The 27984-nt window shown below is 51.2% G+C and overlaps 2 protein-coding genes across 6 annotated transcripts in view; both read right to left on the bottom strand.

The window, feature by feature from the left end:
• The window catches only part of NEXN (nexilin F-actin binding protein), a 51658-nt gene extending 35302 nt beyond the window's left edge, over positions 1-16356 (bottom strand). For all 5 annotated transcript variants that reach the window (XM_043964403.1, XM_043964402.1, XM_043964400.1 and 2 more), the window contains exon 1: positions 16222-16356. The gene's annotated coding sequence lies outside the window, so the exon portion shown is untranslated. The remainder of the gene's footprint in view (positions 1-16221) is intronic.
• Positions 16357-24562: 8206 nt separating this feature from the next.
• Positions 24563-27984, bottom strand: part of MIGA1 (mitoguardin 1) — a 64674-nt gene continuing 61252 nt past the window's right edge. The window contains exon 16 of the mRNA XM_044002250.1: positions 24563-27483. Coding sequence (XP_043858185.1) covers positions 27265-27483 — 219 coding nt within the window. The 3' untranslated portion in view covers positions 24563-27264. The remainder of the gene's footprint in view (positions 27484-27984) is intronic.

Genomic DNA, 27984 nt, shown 5'->3' on the forward strand with positions numbered 1-27984 from the left:
GAAATCATTGGTCAAGAGAGATTTGTCCCCCAGTGGCTCTGAAGAAAGAAAACTGGGGTTCAGAGAAGGAGAGGGCACCCTCACAACTGAGGGAAGTGGGGAAGTCTTCCCCATGTTGGCACCTGGCCCAATCTTGACAGAAGCAAAGGATTCTAAGTGTAAATGAGAGGCAAGACATGCCAGGCAGACAACAACCAAGAGGAGCAAGGGCAAATCAGCCTTGAAAAGTCACTAGAGGGGCAGCTAGATGGCGCAATGGATAGAGCACTGGCCCTGGATTCAGGAGGACCTGAGTTCAAATCTGACCTCAGACACTTGACACGCACTAGTTTTGTGATCCTGGGCAAGCCACTTAACCCTCATTGCCCTGGAAAAAAAAAGTCACTAGAGATAGAATGAGGTGAGAGAAAACCCCTCAAGGTGCAAACTTTCAAAATGCTATAATCCTAAGCGTCTCTCCAGAGAAGAGAATGTTTTAAGTAACTGCTTCAATCAATCCACAAGTATTCATTAGAAGCCTCCCGGGCACCAGGCTCGGAGCTGGGCAAGGGGAGCCAGGCCAAGAGTAAGATAGGGCCCCTGGGGCTTCCATTCCACTGGGCCACCTGGAGCTTTAGTTCACATTGTTCCTCTTCAAGAGAAACACGGAGATGTGTAGAAATTTATTTTGGTTTGGGGACACTACCTTTGGGTTGAGATTAGAAAGCCTTAGGCCCTCAGCTTTTTCTTCTCTGTGTGGGAGGGGCTGGTGCCCCTCCCCCTCTGCTTCAGCTGAGCCAAAAAAGCCTCGTGGGCTATATGAGGCACCAGGTCAGAGGGCTGGGGATCTATCTGAGAGACCCCAGGCTCATCCAGGCCGGCCTCTGGCGTAGCCTGTGCAGAGGTCCCTGGGCACACAGCAGGGGGCATGGCCCCTGGAGCCCTGGGTGTGGTATGCACAGGACACTCAAGAGTCCCACCCCCAGCTGCAGCCCTAGGGTGGCTGGCAGATTAGCTTGGTGTGGGGGGGTGCAGGGAGCCCCGAGGTTTGAGTGGAGAGAAGGAAGATATATAAACTGGAGAGTTGACGCGGAAGAGAGGAATGGACAGAAAGCGGCTGACAAGATTAAGGAGGACTCCAGAGACTAGAGACCCTGAGAGGTCTGGGAGAAATGGACAAAGAGAGGCGCTAGAGGACTAGGAGGGAGCGGAGAGCACAGGAGCTATCAGCACAGGGTACAGGTTGGAGAAAACGAAGGTGGAGAAAGAGAGGAGGAGGCTAAAAAAGTTCCAGGCGCAGCAGGTGGAAAGAGGCGTGTGGGAATGCAGTCAGGTTGTACATTTTATTTCCCTCTATTCTTAATTTTAAATTGTATCTCATAAAGAAACCCTCTGCTGTTAAAATGGAAGAGGGTTCTTAATCTTTTGCTTATCAATTTGGGGAGTGGAGCAGTGTGGTGGAACTTTATAAATGGCCCATATTAAGTTAATAGCAGTCAGTTAGCCAGGGAGTCAAGAGGCCACAGATTAGTCCCCAACTAGGTTAGGCCCCCCAAATTAGGCCTAGTAAGTCAAAATATTTTTAAATTTGAATGGTGACCCAGATGGGACTTACGGCCCAATTATCATTTTCCATGTAAGTCCTATTGTATAATTTTTTCAGATTAGATTAGTTATAGTTAATATTTTTTGTACAGATGAAACGACTGATGCCATGACCACAAATGCTGGCAAACGAACGCGATTGTCTTTGGAAAGAGGCGCTGAGTCATTCTTTACCTCAAAGGACAGTGTCTGTCGAGTGGCTGCATCTTGTTGGGGACCTGGACGTTCTCCAGGGAAGCCTTTAGCGTCTTCCCTTTGCAGGCAGGAATGGAGAATTCGGGAACCATCTCTGGAGGGGTAGCGAGCAGGAGCTGGGGAGCCAGAAACTGAGCAGGGGGCAAAGATCCCGGACGGGAAGGCAGCATGGAAGGGGCCAACGGGCAAAGTCCCCCCCCCACCCCCAGCTCGGGATGCAGAACTCTCAAGGGCCCGTCGCATGTGAAAGGATTCACCAAGGTGCCTGGGAAGAGTGCCTGGGGGAGAGCTGAGCCTGGCTAGGATTGAGTAGCTCCTGGGCGCTGTCTCCGGCCTCAGGGAGCTCCCAGCTGGGCCATCTGCTAGGACCCGAAGCAGATCGATTCCGCCAATGAGGACGACCTCACTCACCATTACCCCTGAAGCTCCTGGGAGGCAGCAGCTCTCGGGCTGCTGCCCTTCAGGCCTGGGAAACTCTGGTCACGTGGCTCGGGTTTTCTAGCTGACCTGCTCACAGCCCAGGCTCCGCCCCTGCCCAGGTGTGATCAATTTACCTGCGCCGGGCTGCAGTTCGCAGTTTGCTTAATTCTGAGGGTTGGAATTAGAGAACTGGGCCTGGATTGTTTACCCGCTGTCTCCTCCATCAGAGTGCCAGTAGTCTCGGGTTTTGTTTGTGTGTCTGGAGGGGCAGGGAGAAGTGAGACTTTGGTTCCTACCTGGGAGGCAGAGGAAGGCCGTGTCATTCTAGCTGTAAGGACTGGGGCGGACGTTTAGCGTTTCTTAGTAATGTTTGTAGACTGCCTGCCTGCCTGCTTGCCTTCCAGGGATCCTCTGCCCTGCCCAGCCCCCGGCCCATGGATTCCCGCAATTTACAGGGGGAAACCCCAGTAAAGAACACCGCTGAGAGGCAGGTTTCATCTTCATGTCAGTCAGTAAGTCTCCATCAGAACCTCCCCAAAGTGCCTGGGAGGAAGGGGGAGAAGAGAAGGCTCTCCCTCCCTGGAAGTGGTCCGGTTAGACGGAGACACTGCAGGGGGCCTCTTGAGGACCATGGAGAGGGCACTGCTGATCGGGGCTGGCTGGATGCCTCAGAAGACCGTCCAGTTCTTGCGGCTCTGACCTGAGATCCCCAGGCTCGGGGTCTCTTTCTGCCGTGGCCCGGGGGCCGTTGGCTGTGCCTGGAACAGCAGGAGAGAAAGAGAGGGGCTTCATGGTGTGCAGCCCCATCCCCAGAGGCTCTGGGAATCTCCGAGTCTCTTGTGTCATAAACACTAGATCCAAAATGGCAGCAGGAGGAAGATTAAAGAGCGGGAAGATGGAAAGCCGGCTCACTCCCAGGCAGGTACTGCTGTCCACCTCGGGGAGTCCTCTGGAAGACCATCCTCTGCGGGGGCTGGGAGAATGTGAGCATCGTTCCTTCTGATGTGAGCATCTCCACCTTCTGGTTCAGCACCAGGGACAGAGAGTCCTCTGGAAGCTTCCCATCCTTTGGTTTGAGTGCTTCATTGATAGTTGCAAGCATAGGCCGATACCACTTTCCTCATCACAACATCTGAATTCCTCCCAAACACATTCCAAACTCTTGGATGACCACCTTGGGTTGATTGATTGAACAGCTGTGATGGACCTTCTTCCCGCCTAGTTTAGCCCCCTAATTAGCAGACTCAACAACAGGCTCAGAGGAATGCATCAGGGTGAGTGACATTAATGGGGGTGGAGCTGTGTGGGATGCACCCCTTAGCTTAGACACACTGGAGTGTAGTTTTCAGTAAGAAGGAGGATCATGGCATCATAGATGTGGAGCAAAAAAGCAAGGCGGTGGTCACGGGGTCCAAGCCTCCTCAACTTCAAGATGGGAAAGCTGAGTTCAGTGATGGCCTGGCCAGGGGCACCCAGATAACAGATGTTCCAGGCAGGATTTGAACTTGGGTCTTCCTGACTTCCACCGCCCTTTCCACTCTGCAATGTTCACTCCTCAGGAGATGAGGCATGCTCATGGTGCCAGGGACTGATCTAAACACTCTTGATGAAAACACAAGCTTACAGTGTAAAGGGTGGGGGAGGGGAGTAGGGGGACTCGAACCCTCACTTCTCTATCCATGTGAAATTTAGGTCCTTTACAGAGGCAGAGCGTCCACGGGATAGGGTCAGATTTGGGAACACATTGATCCTGCCTTCACAGCCTTTAGATAAATCCCAAAGAGGTGCGAAATGCAGCAAATCATCTGGAAACATGAGACAAAGTGCTTTCTTTCCCAGTGCAGAACTCTCCAGCTAACCTTGACTTCCTCCATTTCCCAGGGGCTCTTGAGTGTGGCAGGAATCAACCCAGGTCAATGTGGCATTAAAGTCAGGGCAGCCTTCTCCCCCAGGCTTTCCAAAAAGATTCAGTGGGAGCTCCCTGGCTTGGGGACTTCCTACCCCAGGAGTGCTCAGAGTGGGCCAGAGTTCCAATGTGGCCTCAGACACTAACTTAGTTGGGTGACTCTGGGCAAGTCACTTGACCTCTTCCTGCCTCAGTTTCTGTACGTGTAAAATGGAGATAGGTCTCCCCCCTCAGTGGACATGGGTCATGGAGGCCACTGAAGCAATGAGGCTGGGCCGTCATCTAACACACTTGGGCCATCACAACTGTTGGGAACGTGACACAGCTGTCTTACTCCACCAGGTGTCTCTCAATTACCCTTTGAGTCACCTGAAATGTAGAGTCTTCTAAGATCATTCTGTCTCATGAGTCACCAACACAGCATCACAGGGGGAGCTCTGATGTTCAGGGGAGGGTTTCTGTAGCCAGCCACAAGTCATGGGGGATCTTTCCCAGAAAGGGCTTTGGAAACCAGTCCAATCTACTCTTCCCATCTACAGTGGCTTGTCTAAACTATGCAGAGAGGCAGCATGGAGTGAAATTTGGGTGGATTTGGACCCACTTCTGACACTGACTACCTGGGTCACCTCAGGTAAGAGAGTGAACTTTCCTGGAAGGTTAGATGAGGTGGACCTGCTCACTAAGTGCATTGTGCAGCTTCACGCCCTCAAATGAACAACCTTCCTCATCCACTTTGGGTATCCCATGTGGATGGGCTAGGATGACCTTTTACATACACCTCAGGACTACTTGCCAGCCCCACACCCAGCATTTCATTTGTCATCTTCATGCCTTCAGCGAGCTTGTGCCCCATGCCCAGGTCAAATTCCTTCATCATCTCAGCCTCAGAATCCCCACCTCCTATGGGAAAGCCTCCCTGAGTTCCTACCCCCTCTCCAAATTCGAGTGAGTTCTCCATCAAAGTACACTGTATTTAATTGGGAGCATCTGATTGTAGATGGAAATCGAGGAAGGACCTTGAAGGCAAACCAGTCTTGCCCAGGGCCTTCCTCAGGGTCCCAGAAACAATGAGCATCAACACTCAGCTCTTATGCCCTTCCCATGCTTGCTGCATGGAAGGGACAAGGATGCTCCCACCATGCCTTTCAGCTCTGTCCCGAGCACAGGCACATGGGACCTAGCGAACATTTGGAATTGGATGTCCCTTAGCGGCTCTAATCTCAACATGTCCTGAACAGAACCGTTATCTCTTCCCCCAAACTCATACCTCTTCCTAACTCTTCTGCCAGGGCTGCCCAAGCCTCAGCGATCCTCCACTTCTCACTCTCCTTCATGCCAGAGTCCCTCCCACCCGGGCCTTCCTCTGCTCTCTCCCTCCTCACCTCTCACCTGGTCTCCCTGAACGAGCCTCATGCCTCTGCTCTGTGACTTTAAGGATCAGACGTTACCTCTGCACAGTCTGACCCCGTCCTATCTTCCCAGCTTCATCTTGTTGCTCCCCATCTCCCACCTTCTGTCTCTGCAGGGGCTGTACTCACATGGGACAACACTCCTCGATCGCCTCCCTGTCACGGGCTCCCTGGTTTCCTTTAAGGCCTGGCTCAGGGTCAAGCCTTTCCTGATCCTCTCCCCAAGTCACATCAATGCCGTGTCCCCACATATCTATGGGCTGCCCTCTGTTCTTGTGTGGGTAGTGCCTGGCACATGGTGATGCTTCATACACCTCGTGGATGGACTGATTCTCATCTTTTGCAGTTCTTGTTCATGGTTTTGCATCAAGTATCTCTACTGGATTTATGCAGTGCGCAGGAGGCCTTGCCCTAGGAGGCCTCTTCATGCAGCTACCAGCGCACTTCCCACACCATCCATCCCTCATTGTCTTGTCTTGCTGAACAATCGACTCGCCTTTTCTGATCATTTATTTACGGTGTGATATTCCTCGGGTCATAGCCAAAAACATGACACTGCCAACATATGCCCATCACGGCTCTCTGTGTCCTTATGGATTCTTCAGACTGTAGTGGTCCGTGATTTATGGCCAAACAACATTAATCAAAGTTGGTTTTTGTTTGGGGGAATTTTGGGATTTTTGAAATTGCTACTATTTAGCAATACAGTTTCTCTTCTGCTTACACAGAACTGTGCCTAATTCACAGACCATCACCAGTGCCTATCTGAGATATAAGTACTGATGGACTAATTCAACTTCCCACTGGTATTTTTCATCCTTTTAGTTTTCCCTGTGTGTATTGTTAGGCTGATCTCCTGAGAGGTCACAGACCTCATTGTGTAGACCCTGGAGTGTTCTGAAAGCAGCCAGCACACCCTTTCATCTTCCACTAACACCCCTCTCCCTGTTTTAGGCCTCACCTGATTTTGATAATCAGAGAGGACCCATGAAAAGCTTCTCTCTTAACACAGAGGAGAATGTCTACTGAGTCTGGTACTTTCTTTTTTCATCTTATATTTATTGGTATCTCTTGTTTTTACATCATCCTCATTTCCAAATACATTCTTCCTCCTGCCACTACTCAGGAATATATATCCCTTGTAACAAAGATTTTAAAAGAAAGAGAAAAAGCAGATTGGCAAAACTGACCAACACATTGACAGTGTCTGGCCAAGGACTCAATATTCTACATCTACGGTCCCCCTCCTCTGCAATGATGGCAGGGAGACAAACTCTCCCAATTCTTCTCTAGGGCCAAGTTTGTTCATTGATAATCATCTCCAGAACAATATGGTGGTTCTTTTATCCTATTTTCATCCAGGATGCCCTTGATAAATACACAGGTAATAATATATTACCTTTGAATCTAAAGTCTGGCAGTAGGTGTAAAATATGTTTGGGAATTTTTTTTTACAGATTCAAATAATTCAAAGCTGGAATTTTACAGATTGAAAAATTTTCAGATTCAAATCCAAATAATTCAGATGTGGAAAGGTCTTTAGAGACAATTTGGTGACAGTGCACAATTTCTTCATCTGGGGTCCAGGAATGTGTTGTTTAATATTTTGATAATTGTTGCCACACAATTATTTCCTTTTGTATTGTGTTTTATACACTTGGAAATATTCTTCTGAGAAGGGGTCTCTAGATTTCATTAGATGGTCCAAGGGGTCCAGGATCCAGAGAGGGTTAAGAACTTCTGGCTGGTGTAACTCTCTCATCTTATAGAGGAGGGCACAGAGGTCCAGAGAGAGGTACACCGCATCCTGAGTTGCTGGGATCTAGACTCCTCAGACATTAGGCCTTTCCTCTTTTTGTCCCTCTCTGTTATAAGCATGAGCAATACAAACCAAAATAGTCCCAAGGACTCAAAGTATTATTTTTTACTGGCAAAAACAGTGACCGCAATTAGCTAAAAACCCGAAATCCCAAAATACAACTGTCACATTCATCATATGCACACTCTAATGCAAGGTCTGATTTGATACCATTATATTTGAGATCCTGAAACTTCCCCCATTCATTTCTAGGCCAAGAAATGCCTCCTAATTGATGTCACCCGCAGTCCAACTTTCTGCCTCCAGGATCACAATCATGGAGACAGGGAGTAATCACTGGAGAAGTTAGTCTGGCTCTAAAACAGGAGATTAACAGGACGGTAACTAGGGCAGCTCATTTCACAAATATCTATTAAGTGGAAACTACCTGCCAGGCCCTAGACTTGGCTGGGGACAGAAAGACAAAATGCCACTGCCCCTGCTCTCAAGGAGCTAGTGATCTAGCTGGCAGATAAAACATCGATCACTTCCCGGTATATTGGACTTAGCTGCCTGAGAGAAACGAAAGGCAATTTCATGAAGCCAACCAACAAACAAGCCTTTCTGGGGCGCCTGCTATGGGACAGACAGGATGCTAAGTGGATGCACTGCCTTCTGATTATCCAGTCTCTCCAACAAGGTGATCAGTGAGTGGGGGAGGAGAGGGGAGTCATCCTTCTCACTGGGCTCAAGCTCCACCACCACCACTGCTTGACACCCCTCCTTGGAAGTGCAAGTTATCTGCTTCCACGAAGTACTCCTGAGACTACTGGCTCCCTCAGATGGGCCGGCCAACTTCTGAACTTGACTATTTTGTTTATACATAGGTCTAGGGTCAGGGGCAGCTAAGGGGGCACATTGGATAGAGCACTGGCCCTGAAGTTGGGAGGACCTGAGTTCAAATCTCACCTCAGACACTTACTAGCTGTGTGACTCTGGACAAGTCACTTAACCCCAATTGCCTTAAGCTTCTGGGGCCATCTCCATATATCTCGCCACTGGACCCAGCTGGCTCTGGAGGAGAGAGTGAGGCTGGTGACCTTGCACAGCCCTCCCTCACTTGAATCCAATTCAATACAAGTCATGACATCACCCCGATGTCATCACAGGAAGGAAGGACAAATAACAAGATCTAGGGCCACAAGTGATTCTCTTAGCCAATCGCAAGCTGTTTCAAGTATGGTGTCAGCTGCCTTTTATCCAACGGCTGAAGTTCTTTAACTTTCACATCGATCAAGGATTTATTCACATGTTGTAGTGGCCATAAAGGAAAGGAAGTTCCTTAATACCTGGCTTACACTTTGTGATTACATTGTGGGACCATTGGCTCAATTCAATTGTCTGGGCCTTCCATGATTCCCTTAATGGAGATAGGCAGTTAGAACATCTCTCCCCTTCAGATGGGATCATCTCGCTCCAGCCCTCTCGTTTACAAATAAGGAAACTGAGACCCAAAGTCAAATTGATAACAAGTGGCACAGGAGGGGTCCAATGAAGATCACTTGCCCAGTACTAGGCTAGGGAGGGAGATTCCTCTTTCCTCTAGGAAAGGGTTTGAATGGCTTTTGTGAGGAGAGAGGTGGATAGGAGGACATTCAGCCAGCAACAAGGTCCAAAGGACCAGGTCAGCACAAACCCATGTTGGGGACAGATCCCTCCCTCCTCCCATCTAGTAATGCTGAGAGAGCCCAAGCCATTTCAGTTAAGTGATGAGGCAGGAGGACAGACAGGGTAGAGGGGGAGAGAGGAAGCGCAGATGGCCTTCTCAAGGAGTTTGGCCAGAGAGATGCAGTGTGATGACTACCGGAGGGGCCACACCTGCTGCACTTCTCAAAGGACGGCCAACACTTGGGCCTCTTTAAGGCAACAGGGAAGGAATCCATAAAGAAGGAAGTGCTGACGAATAGGTGGGGGATTGATGCTGGAGAAGATGGGACGGAAGGCCTTGGGTCAAGAGAAGGGTTGACTCTGCATGGGATCCTGAAGTGGAGAAGATAGTGAGGGGGTGATCGAAGGTCTGACTATCTCACTCACCTGCTCACTAAGCTCCAGTGGCTCCCCATCACCCCCAGCATCATTTAGAAGCTCTTCCAACACTGAACCATCACAACCTTCCCTTTTGCAAGCAAGCTTCCCTGCCCTGCTAGATGTTATTCTTTCACACAACTGCTTGTGCTGTTCCCCCACGCCTGGAATTCATTCAAGGCTCGGCTCCGATGTCCCCTTTCCCAACCCCTCCAGTTGCTAATGTCCTTCCCCACAAAATGACCTCATTTCTATTTTGTCTCTCCCTGTATATGTGTAATGTGCTGTCTCTCTCCTAGACTGTCAGCCACTTGAGGGCAGGGGCCATTCACTTATGTCACTAAATCCTTGTTGATTGGCAGGCTGATTAAGTGGGATTCATAGCCCAGGGTCTCCCTCCATCTCTGACAGGGAGGGTTCTAGCAGCCACTTGCTGACATGGTGGTGAGGCACTGGCTGAGGAGTGGAGAAAAGAAGAACAAAGACTCCAGGTCCTCTTTCCTCCTCTTCATTCTCTTTTCCTCTCTGTTTGGAGGGCTGAGGGAATATCACAGAATCCCAGAACTGAAAGGAAGCCTAATTAATCAGTGAGTCTTCATCCAACCACTACTGTGCGCCAGAAGAGATGCCTTCCCCCCGCCATTCTGACCCACCTTGTTCTTGAGCCCATCCCCTCTCATCCCTTCAACCATGCTCTCTCTTTCTCTCCTCTCCCAACCCTCCAAACCCACTGGCTCCTTTCCCACTGCATCACCCGGGGCCAAAAGAACCAAAACCCAATAGTCTCCTCTTGCCGCATTTCCCCAAGAGGAGCTTTTTTCGAAAGGGGGTGATTGCTGTCAGCCTATCGCCTGGCACCGGCAGGTGGTCAAGAAGCGGTATGGATTGAGTGCCTGTCCTGCAGCAGCCTTTGGCAGGACAGAGGCTCAGCCCAGCAGCCACCAGGGTCCAAAGGACGTTACCATGAATTCTGCATGGACCAGGTCAGCCCAAGCCTGGGTTGGGAAGTATTATCCCAGCATGGATTTCTATAATAAATGTATTCATGTTATGCTCTCCCTCAAGGACTCTGGCTACCTTCTAGTCTCCGTAAAGAAGCAGACAGACTCTGCTGCTTGGTCTTCACATGGGTGATTGATTCATAGTTTTCTAAGCCGAGTTTCCCTGGGATCAAGAGAGCCTCCGTGGCCATGAGCAGCCTTGAGACCACTTGGGATTCATAGCATTCCAGTGAGTGAGGGGCCTGCGGAGGCAAGGGCACTAGTTATTCCACGGGAGCTCTCTAGAGAGAGCCCCCCAGGGACGTCGGACACTGCTGAGTGCATTCCTCCATCTGACCTCTCTTCATTCTCCTGCTCGGGATCATCTTCTCACTCCCCTGGACCGTGTAGCCATCCCTAACCCTCCTCCCTCAGCCGGGGACCTTGGCAGCTCCACGGTCTGGGTATCCAGCCCTAATCTCTCTTCTAAACCACAGCATCTGCCAACAACCTGCCGGCCACAGACCACTTGGTGCGCCGTGGGCGTCACAGCGCAACACGCCCGAAATCAGACGAGTTACACTTCAGCCCAAATGCCTCTATTTCTTGGCGAGCAACATTGTCCTTGCAGCTGTGCAGGGCTGTCTTTGTCCTGGCATCCCTAGTGCCTGGTACATAGTAGGCACTTAATGCATGTTTGTGTATTGTCAACAAGCATTTGCTAAGCCTCTACTAGGTGCCAGGTATAAAGCCAAAGAGTGAACCAACCCCTCCCCTCCAGGAGCTTCCATTGCCTGACTCCATCTCTAAGACCTGCTATTGGATGGCCCTTGAGAAGCCAGTCAAGAAGCATTTATTATGCGCTCAAAGTGTGCCAGGAACTGGCAGAAGGCTCTGGGGGGGAGATGGAAAAGCAAAGTGTGGTTCTTCCCTTTAGCAGAGCAGGCACAAGGGGAGTATCAGTGACTTCCCTGGGACCAGGCCTGACCCAGGGGAACCTCCCTTGTGTCTGGGAAGGAAAGGTGGCCCCCGATTCCTTTTGCTCCTCCCAGGATGTGAGTTCGTTTAGCTGAGAGCAGCAGTGGCTCCTTTGGGAGAAGCCAAGGGGAGCTGGCTGCCCACCACGTGCTGAGACCAGAAGGCAAGAAGGGGCTTTGGGCCCCTCTTTCCTAAAGGCTGGCTTCTAAGATCCTTCTGGAAAACCTGCACCCTCACATGTCCTTCATGACTGCAGGCAGAGGAGGCTTCTCCTTTCAACCATCCCCTCATTCAGAGCCGCGTCAGGGTAGCAGATCATGTATTTTTAAATTGCATGGAGGGGCAGCTAGGTGGCGGAGTGGATAGAGCACCGGCCCTGGAATCAGGAGGACCTGAGTTCAAATCCGGCCTCAGACAGTTGACATTTACTAGCTGTATGACCCTGGGGAAGTCACTTAACCCCAATTGCCTCACCAAAAACAAAAAGAAAAAAAAAATTGCATGGAGATCCTATGAAGGACATTAGCAGCTGACGAGGCCCAGAGGAAAGTCAGGCCACAAGAATAGAACTATGTGAAATAATGATTAAAATCTCACAAATCTGGGTAGTTAGATGGCGCAGTGGATAAAGCACTGGCCCTGGAGTCAGGAGGATCTGAGTTCAAATCCGGCCTCAGACACTTGACACTTACTAGCTGTGTGACCCTAGGCAAGTCACTTAACCCTCATTGCCCTGCCCCCCCCAAATCTCACAAGTTACTATGAAGACACTTGTTTTATGCTGAATTTACCAGAAAATGTCCTACATATTCACACACACTCAACAAACATTTATTAAGCACTCACTGTATGCCAGCCACTGCTAAGGGCTGAGGACACAAAGGAAGGCAGAAATCCCCAGACAGACAAGGAAGGAGCTGACAATCTAAGGGGGCGGCCCCATGCAAACACCCGGACAAAGGAGACCTGGCGGGGCTAGGCGGGAGGGAAGGTTCCTTAAGGATGACAGGGAAAGGCTTTCTTCTTGCCGGAGGTTGGCAGGCAGAGATGAGGGCAGGTATTCCGGGCAAGCCAGCAAACACCCCAAGCTCTTGTTTGGGGACAAAGAGGAGGGCGGTGTCACTGGGTCTGAGGACACAACAGCGAGGAGGTGATGGAAAAGGAGGGCCTGGGTGGGGGCAGTGTCAGCGGAGAGCCTATGTGACCACTGGCTGGCCATGGGGCTGAGAGTGAGGACGAGAGGGTGACTTCTAGATGGTGTCCTGGAGAAGAGGGAAGGGATGAAGGGAGATGACTCGCTTTGAACATGATGAGGTCAAGATATTCCACAGGCAATTGGTAATTGAGGGAGGAGGTCAGAAGAGAAGGAAAGAAGGGGCAAATACAACCGAGAATCTTCTGACTAGAGGTAGGAGTTGATGGAATGAGATCACCAGGTAAAATGCTATTGAAGAAAAGCAGAGAGCCCAGGCCAGAGCCCTTGGGGACACCCACCGTCAGAAGGTGTCAGCTGGGGGAGGATCCTTTTCTTTGCAGCTTCCCCAACCCCGCCCCCCCCCGTATTGGTCAGCTAGCATCGGGCTCCCCTCCAACCTTTTAGAAGATGGAGGCTTTGTCTTTGAGGGTCACTCCAGGTCTGAGTAATCAGTCCCAGGGCAGGAGAGTCATAGACTGATGACATCTCGGAGGTCCCTGAGCTCAGGAGGCGCCTGGCCTAGAACTTGGGGCTCTTACCCTGATTTTCCTCCTCCAGACAACCCTCTTCAGTTCCGCTCTGTCTCAAATGCAGCCCTAACCTGAATACTTCAAGGAAAGTTTCAAAGGTTGGATGGAGGGGGGGGGCGTCCAGGAGTGGGAGAATGACTGTCTGCTCCCCTGGTGGCTGCAGAACATTCTCTCACTGATGCTAAAGAAGGACATGTCGGCACGACATAATGGAGCTTAGAGATCAGGAGGTGGGTTTTCTTCTTTCTCTCTCTTTTATAGCACAGGTTCTACTGTCATGTGATCAGGGGGAAAGGAGGCTTCATTTTCTTCTGGAGTTAAAGAGAGTTAAAAGCCTGGGGTGAGGGTACTGAAACAGAATGGCCCCCAGCTCCGAGGAAGTGCAGCAGCGCTCCAGTCCTTCCCAGCTGTCCAGGGTGGGCCCTAAGCCCGTCTTTGAAGATGGCCAGAAACTTTTCCTGATAGCAAATTAGAGGCAGCTGGGTGGCAAAGTCCATGGCTGGCATCAGGAAGGCCAGTTCAAATCCTGGCCCTGATATTTCACCAGCTATGTGACCCTGGTCGAGTCCCTTAACTTTGGTCTTCCTCAGTCATAATGGTGCCTACCTCGCAGGCTTGTAGTGAGGTGGGAACGAGGTTCAGCGCAATGCCTGGCACAGAAGAGGCACTAAATACATCCTTGTTTTCCTTTTAATATATGACTAAATGCCAGCTCTATGAGGTTTTGAGACCCAGATGTTCTGGAAGAGTGAGAGTGGTTTGGTTTGGATTGGGGGCAGGGGCATAGATCGTTTCCTCTAACGTTCTTTGAACACATCAGTCAGAATATCCCATCTTAAAAACTGGGGTGCTTAGAAATCTTAGGGCGAATCTTATCAAATTCCATTTAGGAATCAAAGTTCATTCCCAGGTGCTATTTCATTCCCCCCCCCAACCCCCACATTCCTTGGGTCTCCCACCTAAGGCATTAAACCTACCAACCCTTGAAAATCCAAGCGTTTGATTCTCGCCGGACTTTATTCGATTGTTATTAACAATAATAATAGTTGGCATTTCTCTAGTGCTTTCTGAGGGAGACAGCCTGGCAGTGGCCGTGGGGAGGAGGAGCTTCCACCCCCACCCCCAACCCCAACCCCACCACTGAGGCAGGGTGAGTGAGTGAAAGTCAGCCAAGGCAAGAAGCCGCCAGGGAGGTTGTCTGTTCCTCTCAAAGCACTTCCCAGGGCCCCTCATTTAATGAAATAAAATACAGGATTCTTTTTCTTACGATAACAAGTTCAGGGGAAACTTGAGGTTGAAGATAGAATGTGAAACCTCCTTCCCCAATATCCAGGCCCCTGTGTCAGAGAAACCGTGGTCAAGTGCTTAGGCCAACTTTCTAACCCGACCACCAAGTCCCAGGCACGTTTGGACCGGCCTCTGGCAGAGGAGGAAGTGGCCTTCCCGGGGAAACCAGAGATCACAGACCTACTGCAATAAATTCTCCTCTGAGTAGGCCATTGGGTAAAAACGTCCCGGGTGGTCTGCCCAAGGAGACAGTGACTAAGACAATCTCCACGGGAACATTTACTTAACCCGCTCCCCAAGACATGTCTATGCTGTGACCGAACTGGGTCAAGTTCCCCTTGAGGGACTTTATTAACCGGGGTCGGGCCCCAGCCCAAATACAAAATCAGCCCCCCTTTGTCGCATGCCTCGCCACTGGTCTTTTCTTAAGCCCGGAGCTCTCCCAGTCCTGCCTGTCCTGAGGACAGCGGCTGGTGACATCTCCCCACTAGCTTTGCTCTCTGCCTTGACATTGAAGAGTCCTCAGTAAATAGAAAATGAAGGTAGGGATGTGGGCTTTCCGGCGCTGGGGCTGGAGGCAGAGCAGCTGAGTTCCCACCTCGATGCCTCCGCCGGTCCCCAGTAAATCAAAGGATCGTGGAGAAGAGTAATTACTAATAACAAGTATTTCGAGGTACCTCCTATGTGGCGGGCACTGTGCTGAGCGCTTTACAGACATTATGTCATTAGCGCCTCACGACAACCCTGGGAGGCGGGTGATTTTATCTCCATTTTTCAATTGAGGAAACTGAGGCAAACAGAGGTTGAGTGACTTTCCCAGCCGGGGATGGGTTTCCTGACTTCCCCCACCTCTCCAGGTCCTCTTCTTCCCTCAGAGGAAGACTCTTGGAGGGAGCTCCCCCCTTTTTGTTGTGTCCAGTTGGGGGAGGGTAAAGATGGACGCTTCAGACTCCTGTCCCCCTGTCTGTGCTCCCCACCCAGAAGAAAATCATTTATAAAGACAAGAAAAGGGGGGAGGGGGGCTTCACACAGTTAGGGAGGGATCTGATGTTGGACGTGCTTAGCCGGCCTTACGGGTCTTTACAGCTAAATCTGGGTCCTCAGACCCCTAAGCGACTGCAGCACGACCCCCACCCCTCACCATTCTGGGACTTCTCGACACCCCCATTCCGTCCCAGGCCCGCCCCCCCTCCCCCCGGCAGCTCTGGGAAGGGGTCAAGTTGGCCCCAAGGCAGACAGCCGGGACAATCTTCAGGTGGGGTTCGGTCCCCCCCCCCGCTACCCCCCACCTCCGGCCGGAGCCCAAGATGGGGATGCTGGGGAAGGAGGAGCGTGGCAGCCCCAGATTCTCACCCGTCCCTCCCCAATCTTCGCAGCCGCAGGGATGGCGTGGCAGGAGGCCTCTCTCTCCAATCTCGGGCGGCGGCCACCCCCCGGGTGGCGGGACTGCGCGGTGGGGGTGGGGGGTGGGGGTGATCAAGAGGTCTGAGGCGGGCTAGGCTCCCACAGGGCAAATCGGGAGCCTGGAGCCGTCTCGGGAGGGGCCCCGGGGGCGCACACACCTCTTGGCCAGGCGAGTCCCGCCCCGCCCCCCCCCAACTACCCCCAGCCCCACGGGTCCGAGTCCGGCCGGGCCCCACAATCCCTGAGACGACGGAGTGAGCCGGGACCCGGGGGGGGGGTGTCGTGCGACAGAAATAGAAACCCCGAGGAGCCGGCGGGGGGCTGACCAGGGGTGCCGCCAGCAGCGGGCGGGGGGCACGGAATTCGGGCCCCCCACGCAGCCAAGGGATGGGGGAGGGACGTGTCCCGGGGGCTCTGCCGCCCCCCAAGCGTGAGCCCAAGCTCCCTTACCTCCAGGGGAGCAGCCGAGAAGCGAGCCCCGCACACGCCGCGCGTGTCCTTCCGTCTGGATCCCGAGGCGGCCGGAGGCCAGAAAGTGGGGGGCCCTTGGGCTGCCGCCGCCTCTGCTGCTGCTGCCGCCGCCGCCGCCGCTGCCACTGCTGTGCGCACCCCCTCGGCCGCCGCCGCCGCGTCTCGAGCTGCAAGTTTCCATAAAAGTCCCGGTGCGCGGCCGCCCCGCATTCCAGGCCGGCCCAGCGCCGGCCCTGCAGCTGTTCCAAGGCACGCGGCCGCGGCCCGGGCGCCCCGCCCCGCCCCGCCCCCGGCAGGGGGGGAGCAGTGGGACTGCCCGCGGGGGCTGGCCCCCCCCCAGGAAGCTGCCCCCCCAGGAAGCTGCCCCCCCAGGAAGCTGCCCCCCCAGGAAGCTGCCCGCGGGGGCTGGGCCCCCCCCCAGGAGGCTGCCTCCCCAGAGGAAGCTGCCCCCCCAGGAGGCTGTCCCCCCAGGAGGCTGCCCCCCTCAGAGGAAGCTGCCCGCGGGACCTGGGGGCCCTCCCCAGAGGAGGCTGCCCGCGGGGACTGGGAGCTCCCCAGAGGAGGCTGCCCCCCCAGAGGAGGCTGCCCCCCCAGAGGAGGCTGCCCCCCCAGAGGAGGCAGCCCGCGAGGGCTGGGGGCCACGGCCATCTCTCCCCCAAAAGGGACTGCCTGCAGGAGCTGGGGTCCCGAAACGGCTCCGCCCCCCACCCCCTGCCTGCGGGTCACCCCGCGACACTAACGAACACGGGTTTTAATTAAGAACGTCTGAGGATGGAATGAATGCTGGTCAGACCGAGCAGGGGTTCCCCCTGGCTCCCCAAACCACGGCCACAAGTCCACAATGCCTTAGCCTAGTTAGGCTGAAGATGATAATAAAATGAAAAACCATCCTATAAAGCTGGGGGGCCGGAGGCTGGGGGAACTGGCGGACTTTGCAATGAAGGCAGGCACGGTCAGTGGGGGGCTCACTAATTTCCTGTCTGCATCTCCTCCCATCCCCTAAGCCAAGTGGCCCGGAGGAGACCACGGAGCCACAGACGTCCTTTAGCTGTGTCACCGTGGGCAAATCTCTTAACGTCCGGGAGCCTCGGCTTCTCGGTCTGTCACTTGGAGACTGTAGCAGCGGCCCCCGCCTCCCGAAGCTGCTGGGAGATTCGCTAAAATCCCGCTCACCAAGTGCTGGGCAAACCTGACGAGGAGGGCTGCGCTAAGAAGCTGGACTAGACACAGGGACGGGCCCTGCTTCCACTGCTGGGCTCATTCCCATGCGAGAATCCCTCCCCCAGCGCAGGCCGGCACCCTTCGGTGATGTCGAGTCTTCGTCGTCCAGACTAGAGCAAGGGGAGTTAGGGGACGGACTCACGCAGCCAGTGGGGCTCAGAGAGCTGGCTTCCTGGCTCCGACGATCTGGAGCTGAGAGCGCCCTGAAAACCGAACCCCCTGCGTGTCCCCATTTCTACCCACAATGGCTTGTAAGACCGAGGACCCGGGATCTCTCTCCGGCTACCACTAGACTTCTTAAGACGCAGGATTAGCTTGATAATTGCACCATGCCTGGCACACAGTAGGCACTTAATAAAGGGTTATTGGCTGAATGCTTTATTTCTTTGCGAGTATCCAGCCAATCAATCACCTGCCTTTCTGGTCTTCTCAGATCCATGTCACTGCCTGCCGCGTACCCTTCAGTGACAGCAGCCTCCCTTCCGACTCTAGCCTCCAGTCATGCCCCGTGCTAGGAATGCTCACGGCCGTCTCTGCCTATTCTTTTCCTGGCCTCCTTCAAGTCCCAACCAAAGTCCCATCTTTTACTGGCTGTTTTTCCCCAGCCCCGCTCGATTCTAGTGTCTTCTCTCGCCATTATTTCCTATTTGGTTTGAATATAGCGTGTGTAGGAATCTGCTTGCATAGTGACTCCCTCATTGGACTGTAAGCTCCTTGAGGGTGCACTAGAAAGGCAGGAAAGTCAAGCAGAGCGCATTGTTTTTGATCCTGGAGGCGATAGGGGCCCCGAGACTTGGTTGAATAGGGGGATGACATGATCAGACATGTGCTTCAGGAAAATCACTTTAGTAGCTGGATGCAGGATGGACTGGAATAGGGAAGAGACTGAGGCAGGCAGACCCCCACCCCCGCAGCTAGTGAAGGTCCAGGTGTGGGGACATAAAGTCTTATATCAGGGGGCTGGCGGTATGAGAGGAGAGAGGGAGGCTAAGCCAAAGATGCTGCAGAGGTGACACTGACAGGCCTTGGTACCATATTGGATCTGGAGGGTGAGAGGGAGGAGTCCAGGAATCCGGGATCACTCCTAGCTAGGGAGCCTGAGGGACTGGGAGGACAAGGGAAAGGAGCAGGAGGGCTGGGCTGGGGTGGGGGGGAAGAGAATCTAAGAGGATCGATGGATAGTGTCAAAGGCCACAGGGAGGTCAAGGAGACCGAGGACTGAGATCCCTGGTAACCAGAGAGAGTAGCTTTGGAGGAAGGATGAGCTCAGACGCCCGATTTTGTACAGGGACCTTCGGAAGAGTCTGAAGTTTAGCTCCCAAGAACAGATGCAGGGTGATCATTAGCAAGAATGGAAGGGTCAAGCCGGGGGTTTCTCAGGGAAGGAGAGACAGGACCAAATCTGCAGGCAGAAGAAAATGGGCTGGCAGAGAGGAAGAAATTGGAGGAGCCAGGTCGGAATGGGACCTCTGCTCTGTGTGACGGTAGTGAAGGAGCAGAGAGAAGCAGAAGACTCCAGAGTGAGGGTGGTGGCAGAGGGGGCAGCCACGGGAGGGCTGGGGACAGTGAGGTTGCATGGCAGCCAGGGGGTGCCATCAGAGACGGTGGGGGATGTTACCAAGGGGCCAGGGATTGGGAGGCAATGGAGAGTTGAACTGGCTCCCCAAGGGGTCCTGGAGAGGAGACTCCACCTTTTTGTTCCCTTCTGCTGAGGAGCCTCTGAGCTATGACCCCGGCTGCTCTCTGAGCCACAGCTTGCATCTTATTTCTTCTGGAAACCTCTGCCTTAGGTATTTCTCTGAGTTAACAAGAGAACATTGTGCACAGAGACAGCAATACTGTTTGATGAAGAACTGTGAATGACTTGGCTATTTTCAGCCATACAATGATCCAAGACAATCCCAAAGGACTCATGATGAAGCAGACCATCCACCTACAAAGACCGACCAGATATTGATGGAACAGACTGAAGCAGCCTATTTTCCACTTTTTTGGGGGGGTGGGGCAATGAGAGTTAAGTGACTTGCCCAGGGTCACACAGCTAGTCAAGTTCCCAAGGCTGGATCTGAACTCAGGTCCTCCTGAATCCAGGGCCAGTGCTTTATCTACTGCACCACCCAGCTGCCCCCATTCCGGTTTTCTTATACAAAATGACTAATGTGTAATGTTTTACATACTCTCACATGCAGAACCTATATGTGATTACTTACTGCCTCAGGGAGGGGGAGGGGAAGGAGGGATAGAATTTGGAGCTAAAATTTTTAAATAAAAATGTTTATTTAAAAAAAAAGAAAATGTTAAAAACAATTGTTAAAGTCATCCCTACCACAGGGAGCCCACGGAGGGTTAGTACCTTTTGTTTTACTTGTATGTATGTAAAGTCAAGAGATCTGACAGACGTCCTTGGGTCCCTGCCAGCCCTGAATTTGTGTTCTAGGACTTCAGAAAGCTATTGGCCCATATCACAAACAGGACAACTGAGCAACACAGAAACAAGCCCTACACAGGCTTTGAAGGCCCCTTGCTATCCACCCCCACCTGCTCAGCAACGTCTGGGCTTCTTTTAATAGAAGACAGACCCCTTCACTCCACAATCAGAGATAAGGTTCTAAAATAACTGTCCTTGGGAGTGAGGGGCCCACAGTGGCGCTACCGCTGTAGGCAACCGACTCTCTGAAGGTCTGTGGGCTGCTCCTTGGGAGCAGCTGCTGCTAAGAGGGAAAGGGCAGGAAGTGGCCCCCAGGCCCCCCCCAGGTGAGGAAGTTATTTGGGGGCTTTCTACTGGTAAACAAATGCTGTTTCACTCCTCATGGGAGAATTCCCAAGGAGGGCTCTTAGGGGCCGAGTTCCTGGAGATCAAATGTCACATCACCATGAAGACTGAATGCAGACGGGCTTGCCAACATTTTGTGAAAATGGAGCACATAAGGAATATTCAGTTTGCACTAGCACAGGAACACCTGACAAACTCTTTGGATTCACTAACCCTAATTCTGATTATTTGGGGACCTTAAAACTTATTCCCAGGGGGACTGGCTTCCAGAACAGCCAAGCAGCAGCCCCTCTGACCTCACTCTCTTCTCTACTGAGATCATAAGTGCTGTCCTCTCTGCATGGGAGCTACACTGTTCTAGGGGAAACATCTCTAAAAAATGAAGAGATTGCAAGCCCCACCTACACAAGAATACCATGAGCTATTATTGCCAACGTGACCTCGATACAAGACATATACACACATACCACACACATACTCACACATACACACATACCACATATACACCACATACATACATACATACACACCACATATACATATATACCACACACTCACACATACACACACCACACACATACACAGCACACATACATATACACCACACACACTCACATACACAGCACACATATATAAACACCACAACTCACACATATACCTACATATATACCACCTACATATATACATCACACATACACACCACACACTCACATACATATACACCACACACACATACCCCCCCCACACACACACTCAATTGTCATCTCTATGCAGATGGAACTCCCATCTGTTCTTCAGACCTTTTGTAATCAAACTGTCCGAACAAAGGTCACTGCTCTGTGAACCTTTGTTATGGCAGTGCCCCATCCAGGAGACAGTGGTCATCCCATTTACTGGTGGGGAAGCAGAGGGCTCCTTCAAATCCTTTGCCCAGAGTCTCCTAGCTAGTGAGGGCTGAGGAGGTGCACTGTCTCCACCAAGGAAGAACCTAGATGCTGCTCGAGACTGTGCTGGGCTGCATTGGGCCCACGCCGTATCTCCCTGTTCTCTGGGCTGCACTGACTAAATGTCTGCTAAGCGCCCACAAGCAGCAGCCCAAGGCCCTGGAGGAGCTCACCACACAGGGAGGGGAGGCAACATCAGCACAAAATGTAGAGAAAGGAACTTCAAGGAGTGCTAGTCAATGCGAATTGGGAAAGACCTAGAGGAGAGAGCAGGTAACTATGCTCTGGAGGAAGCGAGGGACAAGAAGAACATGCATTCCAGGAGCAAGGGACAAGGAGTCAGGCAGCTGAGTGCTGTGTACCAGACACAGTCAGCAGACCAAAGTGAGGGGCACAAGAACAAAGGGGAGGAATAGGGCCAGAGAGGAGAGAGGGAGGCAAGAGCCTTGTTGTGGAAGGTGTTAAATGCAAGACCGAGGAGACTGATCCTAGAGGCGATAGGGAGCCACTGAGGGTTTCTACAGGAGGGAAGGTAGGACATGGCTGGATTTGTTTCAAGAATATAAATCAGGGGCAGCTAGGTGGTGCAGTGGATAGAGCACCGGCCCTGGAGTCAGGAGTACCTGAGTTCAAATCCGGCCTCAGACACTTAACACTTACTAGCTGTGTGACCCTGGGCAAGTCACTTAACCCCCATTGCCTCACTTAAAAAAAAAAAAAAAGAATATAAATCAGGCAGTTTGTGGAGAGCACTTTGGAGGCTACCAGAGGCAATGAGGGTCTGAGCCAGGGTCAAGATTGTGAGTGGTAAGAAGGGGATGGAAGGGTGGATGAATGGATGGATGGATGGTAGAGGTGCAGAAATGACAAGCCTCGGAGGCCCGCTCCAAGGTGGGGAGCTTGAAGGCCTCCAACAAGCCCCAAACCCTCCCTGCCCCTGAAGAACTCATCTATGCCCCCAGGTTTCATCAGTAGGCATGTGAGAGACTGTAGGAGGTACGTGTTCTGGTGACAGCACACTGAGGGGAGATGTCCAGCAGGTAGATAGTGGATGTCTCAGGAGGGAGATGGGGATGTCACCTGCCTAGAAAGGTGCACTGTGACAGGTAGCTGCTTGTGCACATCCCAGGCCTTTGTAACTGGTTCTTGGGGGGGGGGCAATGAGGGTTAAGTGACTTGCCCAGGGTCACATAGCTAGTAAGTATCAAGTGTCTGAGGCTCCTCCTGAATCCAGGGCCGGGGCTCTATCCACTGCGCCACCTAACTGCCCTCAAACCTTGTTTTTAAAAAAGGCCCAAAGCTTACTGGCTACCTCAGGGCAATGTGCTTTTTGGAGGGTGCCCCAAGGGAAGATGCAAATGTGAATCACGTGAGTAGCTCTGCTAAGCAATGCTCAGGATGCTGCTTGTTGCAATGTGCTATCAAACAAGTCATAGATGAGCAAGACAAACATGAGATAATGGCAGAGAGACACTCGGAATGGAAGGAGAATGAGTCCAATCTGGTAGGGAATTCATGAGCAAAAGGAGGTGAGATTCACAATGGGGAAACGACATGGTGAAATTCTTCAGCTCAAGAAAGATTCCAAAGTTCTTCTAAAAACGCAGCTATTCTTTTTGTGGCGGCTAAGAAGTAGAAGTCAAAGGATTGCCCATCCATGGTGGAATGGCTAAGCAAGCTGTGGAATACTATGGTGATGGACTGTGATTGTGCTATAAGAAATGACAAGCAGCAAAAAAACCCAAAAACAAAAACAAGAAATGAATTAGGGCAGTGAGGTGGCGCAGTGGATAAAGCACTGGTCCTGGATTCAGGTGGACCTGAGTTCAAATCTGGCCTCAAACACTTGACACTAGCTGTGTGACCCTGGGCAAGTCACTTAACCCTCATTGGCCCACAAAAACAAAAACAACAACAACAACAAAAAAAAAAACAAGAAATGAGAAGTAGGATGATTTCAGAAAGACCTGGAAAGACTTGTATGAACTGACATGTAGTAAAGTGAGCAGAACCAGGAGAATATTGTGCACAATATCAGCAATATTGTTTGATGAAGAACTGTGAATGACTTGACTATTCTCAACAATACAATGATCCAAGACAATCCCAAAGGACTAGTGATGAAACATACTATGTACCTCCAAAGAAAGAACTGATATTCATTGAACGCAGACTGAAGTGTGCTATTTTTCACTTTCTTTCATTTATTTCTTTTATTCAAATTTTCATAGACAAAATGACTAATATGAAAATGTTTTACATAATCGTACATGTATAACTTATATCTGATTGCTTACTGCCTTGGGGAGGGCAAGGGGAAAGAGAGAAGGAAGGATAAAAATTAGAACCCCAAACCATAAATAAAAATATTTATTACTTTAAAAAATAAAGATGCAGCTATTATATTTGCTGCAAAGACAATGAAGTCACCCAGAAAATCGCTGCAGGACACCCCTGCCTTCCCTATAAATGTCCTAGAGGATACCAGAATCCCTAGTGTTTGTTCTATGGAGTCACAGAGTCTCCCAATCGGAAAGGACCTCAGAGATCTGGATCCAATCCTGAAGGCACCTCATTACCAGTGGTCATTCAGTCTCCTCCTGATTAGCACAGTGACTGGCACTTAATAAATGCAGATTTTCAGCCCTAGCCCTTCCTGAGGGTTCAACCTTCTTTTAGGCTCATTACCTCCATCTGAACTCATGAAGGACAGAGCTCACGTCTAGGTTTCCCCAAATGTGATTGACAGGGGTTCCTACCTCCCTCACAAGTACACAGGGTCCAGAGGCACACTGGGGACAGAACAGCTTTGATTTCACCCCACAGGAAATGCCAAAGCTACTGAACAGAAACAGGAAGCCCTCCAGCAGCCAAAGAGCCTGTCAGCCCCCCCCCCCCCAGACAAGGGGTTGCAGGCTGGCATGATCTCCCCCTCCTCCACAGGGCCACACACACCCTCTGCCCTCCCACTCCCTGCCAAGACCCTCGGATGGGGAATTCCCAGTAGGACAACAGCACAGGGACTGTGTAGATGGTCTTCTCCCTTCTTGAAGGACAATGTTTGCTTCAGGAAATCCCTTTCCCTGGATTCAGCTGCAGAATTCTCCACCGCAGACTGAAGGGGCATGCATCCGGCCTTGCCTCTGCCCTGACCCTTACCAACTCTCCAAGGTCCCCAGACTCTGAACTGTGCTCAGGGGAGAAAATGCAAAAAAGCCAAAGGGGAGGAGCCAAAGAGTCAGCCCTAACCCCTCCCAGTCCCATGGAGCACCTCCCTCCCCTGGTCTGTGCACGATGCTAACACTACATGGTCAGAGCTCGACCTTCGCCTTCTGGTGGCCTTTGGTCCACATTGGTTAACAGAATCAAACAACTTGCAATATAAAAGGCATTATCAGTCCTTTATTTGGCAGTAATAGAAACACATTCATATCTATTGCAGGTGGGGTCAGGGGGTCAGTGCTATTTTTCTGCGATGGTTCTATTTAACAGTGCTTCATTGCGATAGAGATGAATGAGTGAAGTACCACACATTTAGGCAAGAAGAAGAAGAAACATTGCTTGGCATCGGCTCATTTCAGTTAATACTTAGTTTCCCAAACAAAACAAGTAATTTTAACAAGAGTACAGTCATTAAGAACAAATAAAGGGTGACATCATTACCAAGCATGCTTGTCTGCCATGACATTTCCACACCGGATCCTACCGAGTCATTTCACGACTCCAAAGCCCACATTTAAGACACTTTCCTGACACTTTTAGAGTCGAAATGTAAGAGGCCAAATGGGGGATTCATGGCGATCTTAACTTCTGAGCAGGAAAAGCCATGGGGAAGTCTACTTCCACTTCTCTTCAGCATTCCTACTTCCTAGGCTCCCTTGGAGTTGTCCACAGAGCACATGCCTGGAAAGAGTTTGAAATGTATTCCCTTCTTCCTTGAGAACATACAAAACACGCAAAGAAGAAAAGGACTGGCCTTTCAAATCAGGGGGAAATATATGTGGCTAACCATGGTAGGGAATGGAGAAAGGCCTTGAAATCGCCTCAAGACTGGCTTCTTCCAGCTTGAAAAGCTGACAAAAAGCTATCGTCAGTGTACAGAATGCGAGCAAAAGAGCCTCTGAGGACCGGAAACGGATGTATCTGATGGAGATCACGCACGTTTTCTTTGTAATCAGCACCACAAAAAATGAGTTACCTAGACAGGCTTTTACCCCACATGCTACTAAAATCTGCTCATTTGATAGCCTACAAGACCTTCTCTGCATTTATAATCCAGTTTTAAGGCAAATGGAAACTGCTGTTCATGACCCTCGATTTTCAGAAAGACAGCTCTTCCCACCAAGAGGCCAAGATAAGCTCTTCTTCCTAAAGGAGAGGCCTTTTCCACGTGGAAATCCCTGAAATTCTATTTGGTCACTATCGTCCCTTTCATTGAAGGCCACACAGAAAACCTCTGGCTGGAAAGACAGCTGGCAGGCTGACCACCTTCCTTCCACAACAACCACAATGAAATAGGGGAGAGGACAATTCAACCACTTGCATAACAAACCACAGACTTGCATATAATCACACTCGCTGAGAGTGAAAATTCTATAAGGGAAAAACATATTAATACGCTTTCAGGGAACACAAAAATATACGCACTGGCCAATGAAACAAACTTTCAGGTCGCATTAAACTGTGCCATTTCTCAAAACCGATTTCAGACAAATCTTGTGTCAAACATAAAAATAATATATAAATTTCCCCCCATAGTCTGGTTTCTAAAATAGATAACAACAATATAACCGTCATCACGAAATAAAATCTCATTTCAAAGTGTTTAATTAGAAAGTCGATACACTATTTATAAAGCACAACTCAGTTCTGCCTGAGTTGTAAGAACAATAAAAAATCCAACAGAACTGCACGGCTCAGAGAATGAAAAGCTAAGAAAGCCTTCCTGGGACACAGGAGACTCCAAATTGGGAAAGAAAACCTGAGGGAACCTTCCATCTCATCTCTTGGGAAATCCCAGGCCAGTGACTGTGTTCACCACCTGAACTTGTGCAAACCAATGGCCTGAAGCATCTGATTGTCCTGTCCCAGCAGTCATTCCCATCATGGCCATGTCGTGCAGATCCTCATTTCAAACAATGATTGTGATTTTCCTGCTTCATGCTGACATCATGACGAAGAGAAACCAGGCACTTTCACAGAAAATGCTGTTTTAAAACCACGATAGGTCACCTACACAGAGAACTCCTTATGGGGAGCAAAAGACAACTCAGGAGGAAAATGGCTTCCCTCCCTCCCCCCAACCCTGGAGTTTCCTGCCCACAGCCTGGAGCCCAAGAAAGAGCTAAAGCACAGGAGAAAGCATCCGCCATGTGGATCCTGAAACGACCCAATCTCCTAGGGCTAGAAATACTCTGGGGTTAAATTTGGAGGAACAAAAGCCACAGCTAAAAAGAAATCTGCCCAAACTTCACAGGGGAGTTTTGCCAGAAACTGTAGGGGATCACAACACCGAACTCCTGGGGACGTCACACCCTAGTCGGGGGTCTTTGCCCTCTTGACTGTAACCTACAGAATTGGGAGCAGTAGCTTGACTGAGAAATCGTCCATTGCCCCCCTAAAGGGCTGATTCCTTGAAACAGATCATGCTGACCCTCAGGAGCCACAGCAGCTTCCTTGATTAAATGCCATAAGCAATGATACAGAGCGCACATTAGACCTCACTGCTGCCTAAAGGGGGGTGATCGCTATTTCCCACATCAGTTATTTGGGCTTGAAACACAAAGGAGACAGCTGATATGTACAGATGCACTTTCAAGGCAGTGAAATACATACATGGTCACAGAGAAGGAACCTAACGAATGGACACTGGGCCGCACGGTCAGGGCCGAGGGCCACAGCGAGGCGTTGGAGAATGTTTACTCAACAGGTCCTCCCAGGGGTCAGCCAATTGCCTCCACAGACCAAGGACGGGCTCCAATCACAAGCAACCACTGTGGAAAATGCCCATCCCAGAAAGGGGGCTTCCTGGGGATCACGGCCCTTCCATACTCTACCCGCATGGCCCAGCTGCACACACGCCCCTCACTGGACTCGGGCTTCCACCAGCCCGCTGGACACGGTGTGGCTGTGGCCGCTCACACAGCTGCTGGTGTGTCTCAGGGAGTCGGTGCCCAGGTACGCCATCAGAAGCTCGGTGCGGCGCATCAGCAGCTGCATGAGGTCTTCAGCCAGTGTCTCCATGCTAGAGTAGCGGACCTTCTCCAAATCGAAGATGTCTTTGAGGAAACAGAGGACTTGGTCCTGGAGGACAAAACAAGCAAGTGGTGTTTATGGAGGGGGTCTACACTTCCACCTGCTTAAACCCATTTTCAGTGACCGCGAAGCGCAGATCATAGAGCTTAAAGGCAAAGAGTCGAAGAGACACAAAAATAAACGGAGGCTCTGCCTTAACAGATCAAAGGTGTCCCACTCACTTGCGGCATAGTGGCCCATTTAAGCAAAAGTTAAAATTCTGACCCATAAACACGGCCCTGAAGGCCGAACTCAGCACTGTGCGCACAAGCAGTGAGATGACAGCAGCATCCAGGGGGAGGGGGATCCTGGCATCTGCCCTTAGGACCAGCTCTCCAGGAAGTCCTGGGAAAGCACAGTTGAGAGCTCCCGGCCTCTCAGCTGATGAAGAGGCTGGGAACTGAGGGCACAATTAGGAGGGTGTACAAATCCCCAGCAGGGACAACCGAGTGCAGTTTGCACACCTCTTGTCGTCTCCTGCCACGTTAGGTCTGCAGGGCCCCTTTTTCT

This window comes from Dromiciops gliroides, chromosome 4 (genome assembly GCF_019393635.1).
Source record: "Dromiciops gliroides isolate mDroGli1 chromosome 4, mDroGli1.pri, whole genome shotgun sequence".
In the NCBI taxonomy this organism is placed as follows: Eukaryota; Metazoa; Chordata; class Mammalia; order Microbiotheria; family Microbiotheriidae; genus Dromiciops; species Dromiciops gliroides.